This window comes from Lactuca sativa, chromosome 1 (assembly GCF_002870075.4).
Source record: "Lactuca sativa cultivar Salinas chromosome 1, Lsat_Salinas_v11, whole genome shotgun sequence".
NCBI classification, from domain to species: domain Eukaryota; kingdom Viridiplantae; phylum Streptophyta; class Magnoliopsida; order Asterales; family Asteraceae; genus Lactuca; species Lactuca sativa.
Genome location: NC_056623.2, coordinates 82,587,180 through 82,591,833, shown reverse-complemented (window position 1 = coordinate 82,591,833; position 4,654 = coordinate 82,587,180). Strand labels below are relative to the sequence as shown.

General features: G+C 36.1%; 1 protein-coding gene across 1 annotated transcript; it reads left to right on the top strand.

Annotated features, from left to right (window-relative positions):
- Positions 1 to 1,323: 1,323 nt before the first annotated feature.
- On the top strand, positions 1,324 to 4,050 carry LOC111881083 (zinc finger protein BALDIBIS). Its single transcript, XM_023877475.3, has 3 exons — positions 1,324 to 2,356; positions 2,451 to 2,850; positions 2,952 to 4,050. Exons 1-3 carry the CDS (start codon positions 2,215 to 2,217, stop codon positions 3,838 to 3,840), a joined length of 1,431 nt encoding a protein of 476 aa, XP_023733243.1. The 5' UTR covers positions 1,324 to 2,214; the 3' UTR covers positions 3,841 to 4,050.
- Positions 4,051 to 4,654: the final 604 nt, after the last annotated feature.

Below are 4,654 nucleotides of genomic sequence, written 5' to 3'. Positions count from 1 at the left end.
GGAGGTGGCTGACGAGGCTGAAGCGGATTGAGAGACACAATAGAGAGGACAAAGTGAACTCCCATTCAAGAAGATGAGATAGGAAAATATGGGCAAAGGAGGATAATTTCTCAATCAAATTCTTTTATTAGCGGATTGAATCAAACCCTTAAGGACCGTGTAAAAGGCGACAACCGACGGTATCAAATTAACACATTGACTCAGACCGACTTACGTCATACCTTTTACTGGACCTAAGAAGAGGCAAAACAAACAACCCTTATGTGTTCTACTAGTTTAATATGAGACTATTTCTTCGAGTCTAAGCATACAAAGATCACACACATCTCATTCAGGCTTGTATTTGCATCAAGAAAGCAGAGATAGATATCACACATCTAATACATGGTTGTTTTGTTGAGGTTAAGCGACACACATAAATCAGAAGCACATTAGACATATTTTACTAATTCTAACATGAATAAATAAGGTCTAGAACATGTCTGATAATTAAAAAACAATCCCAAAATCAGAGGCAACCCACATATATCACACACATCCAATAAGGGGTTGTATTTACTAGTTCTTACATGATGAAAGGACCTAGAAGCATAAATGATGTTATTTACTAGTTTTAATAAATATAAGAAACATACAGGATTCACTATACATATCCACAAAATTAGAAGGATGACAATCATGGCTAGGGCTCGTAATCGTGTACTCGATGCTAGTGGTGTTCGTCTGACAGAAGAAAGGAGTGTAGCCAGGTGGTGGTGGTCTTCGCCTGGTAATAAGTTAATTTTTGTTTTAGGCAATCAAATTTCTTATTTAACTATTTATGTCTTAGTGTGGAACTTTAATTTTGGAATTGTATTTTCAAAAACTGAAATCGATAAAAAGGAAATGAGAAATTAAATATATTTTTACTCTTTGTTCCTTCAAACCCTTCTATCTAATTAAATGATAACATTTGTTATATTAGTATATTAAAATATAATTAAATTTTATTAGATAAGTATTAAATGTTACACATATCACAATTTAATTGGATGAAGAATTTATAAAAACAAATATCACAATTTAATTGGATGAAGAATTTATAAAAACAAATATCACAATTTAATTGGATGAAGAATTTATAAAAACAAAAAGTATCTGAATATTTTATTTCTCAAAGGAAATATGTTTTTATATGTAATTTGTAATTTTGCATGGAAGAAACTAAATTAAGAAACTTATGGTATTCCACGCTGAAAACCTACATGTTAAAATTCCAAAGATCCGATATTGCAAGCTAAAAAGATGTGGTCAATCTGAGTCCATGGCTGGCCTACTGTACATGGAAGCCGTGCAAGATAAGGCTCACTCTCCATTTCTCTTTCTTTCTCTATGTGTGTTTTTCTATGTGTGAGAGAGAAACAGAAATATTCTTTTTTGAAGTAGCTATCATGTGTGTGTTTTTTCTGTATGATATATATTGATTCAAACAAAGGCAAAAAGACGAACATCTGCCTCACAACTTGCTTCAAAACTCGAGAAAAATCCATGGAGTTTCTTTCTTTTTCTGGGTTTTCTTCATCTTTGAATAACACTTGATTTAATTTACATCCATCGTCATCTTCATCTCCGCATCAGTATTTGCTGGTTACCAGCTCTTTTCTTCCTCATCATTGCCTTTGTTGAATCGTTGTTATCTACTTCAAGATTCGATAGAAATGATGCCTGGTTATGGGTTTTGTTCGTCTATGTAGAACAGCTATGTTATTGCCATAATCTTCATCTGTTGCCTTCATCTGTGGTTATTAGAAGCTCTTGTTGATCATCACTTACCTTAGTTTGTTGTTTTTCTTCTTATGCAACTCAATGAAAATGACGTCTGGTTATGGGTCATCTTCATCCTTGAAAAACACTTAAGTTGCAGCCATCATAATCATCATCATCATCATCTCTTCATCTTTTCATCTGTATTTACTAGTTAGCAGCTCTTTGATCCGTTGTTCTTCACTCACGCAATTTTTTATTTTTCTTATTTAAGATTCAACAAAGAAAGATGTCTGGCCATGGATTTCCTTCATCGTTGAAAAACACTTAAGATACAGCCATCGTCGTCCTTTCCTCCTCATCATCATCCATATATATGTTCATGTTCATCTGTATTTATCAGTGAAAAGCTCCCTTGTTGTCATCACTTACATCGTCTTCTGTTGTTTTTGAATTAAAGATTCAACAAAAATGATGTCGGGTGATGGGTTCTCATCACCACCTTCTTCTCTCAGCTCATTCATCCACGACCCCATCCCAAACCCCAACCCTAACCCTAACCCTAATTCTTCCGTTTCAGGTAAACGAAAGCGTAATCAGGCCGGTAATCCAGGTAATTAAACACAAACCCGCGTCCTTCTCTAAATATTTGATCTGAATACTTCTTAATTATTTAACTTATCGTTCTTAATTATATGTATACGTAGATCCAGATGCGGAAGTGATAGCGTTATCCCCGACATCACTAATGGCTACAAACCGATTCGTGTGTGAGATATGCAGTAAGGGTTTTCAAAGAGACCAGAATTTGCAGCTTCATAGAAGAGGACACAACCTTCCATGGAAGCTTAAGCAAAGAAACAAAAACGAAGTGATAAAGAAGAAAGTTTACATATGCCCGGAAAAAAGCTGTGTTCATCATGACCCTTCTCGAGCTCTTGGAGATCTCACCGGAGTTAAGAAGCATTTCAGCCGGAAACATGGAGAAAAGAAGTGGAAGTGCGAAAAGTGTTCCAAAAAGTACGCAGTCCAATCCGATTGGAAAGCTCATAGTAAGATTTGTGGTACCAGAGAGTACAAGTGTGACTGTGGAACCCTCTTTTCCAGGTATCTACCTATTTCCACTTTACGTATTTAATTTCAGTATTAATGCTTCCAGATTTTCTCGGTATGTGTATAGATTTGCATGTTTCTGTATGTTAAATCAGGAAAGATAGCTTCATTACACATAGAGCATTTTGTGATGCGTTAATGGAAGAAAATTCGAGGATGACATCACTCACGGTGCTCCCAAGCATGCCACATCTGGGCTTTCGGAACGATCTGATGATTATGAACGGTGGTGGACCTGGTGGTGGTAGTGGTGGCGCCGGTAATACACAGTTTCATCAAGGTGTTTTTGGTGGCGGTTTAGAGAGTCCTCTGGATGTCAATGGATCCAAACAAAGATTGCCGATTTGGTTAGACCACAATGCCAACAATCCCCACCTCGAAAACACTAATAGCTCAACTTTCTTGGGCTCCTCAAGCTCCAACTACAACAATGGAGGAATGCTACAACCGGAGATGGTGAACTGGTTGAGTAGATATAATGGATTACCACAAGGGTTATCTTTGAAAGAAGAAGAAGAATCCCAAAAGGAGATGCAGTTGAACTCGATGTTTAATTACGGTGGTTCCAACACTCAAAACAATCTCATGTGTTCATCTCTGCCACCACCACCACCACCACCGGTAGCTAATATGTCAGCCACCGCTCTTCTACAGAAGGCAGCTCAAATGGGGTCAACAAGAAGCACAAACCCTGGAGTTTCTGGTGGAAAGGATACCGGATTTGGCCTCATGAGTACAGCTCTCTCAAGCTTATCAAGCCCTCGCAATGGTGAAAGATTGATGATGATGACGACACCTCCGGCAGACGGGTCAAGGCAAAGCAAAGCAACCGGTGGCAATGAATTTGGCGACGGTGACTTAACTAGGGATTTCCTGGGTGTCGCAAGAAATGAAAGGAATGTCTCGTTTAGCTTACAACAAGAGCTAAGCAAGTTTGCTTCTTCAACAATGGCGTTTGACCAGTTCAACCGAAACCATGAATAAGAGAATCGGAACGTTATCACTTGTCACAGCTTGGACTACGTAATTTAAGCGACGCTTTTAGCATCAGGGATTGTCTTTAGTGACACTTTTATGGGCTTTTAGCTATCCCTTGTTGGACAATTTACTTTAGTGATGAATTCCTGTTACAAATTGCGACAGTGCATTTCAACAACGTTAATTAAATTACGTTGCAAAGTTTAATTACTTTAATGACGGAAACTACATTTTTTTTTTTACTTTTAGATGCTAGATATATTGCTTCTAAGTGTTAATTAAATATCTAAAATATTTAAATGTCCTTAAATTTGAGAATGTCGTTCCAAACAAAATTTCTTAGTTTTTGCTGCAATTTTTGGACAAAATAATTAACTAATTTCAGATAGAATCGAATTTTGACAATACCACATAATTAATTAATACCACAATTTTGATAAATCTCAATGAACCAAACCGATTCATAGTTGGTCGGAAAAGACAACATTTGTAACAATTTAATTCGCGACGTTATAACTAACTTTCATGAATCAATGTCGATATAACAAATATCTAAATTGAAATGTTGGTAAAATAATTACAGGTATTTCCAAAATAAAACAATCTATATTACTCTCTCCATTCAGATTGACTATATATAAATATAAGAATATATATAATCTTTTGAAATAGAATACGATAGAATTAAATATATTATTTTTAATATATATTTGGAAATTAAGACGAGTAGGGTTAACAGATGATGATAAGAGAGGGTGGTCTTGTGAATTGTCAGGAAGAAAAGGGAGAAGACAAAAGAGAGTGAAACAAAGGAGGTGTT

Bases quoted from the DNA above. Each gene is read 5' to 3' on its own strand.
- LOC111881083 (XM_023877475.3), top strand. From the start codon at position 2,215: ATGATGTCGGGTGATGGGTTCTCATCACCACCTTCTTCTCTCAGCTCA. The intron at 2,357-2,450 runs GTAATTAAACAC...ATGTATACGTAG, and splicing joins TAATCAGGCCGGTAATCCAG to ATCCAGATGCGGAAGTGATA. The intron at 2,851-2,951 runs GTATCTACCTAT...ATGTTAAATCAG, and splicing joins TGTGGAACCCTCTTTTCCAG to GAAAGATAGCTTCATTACAC.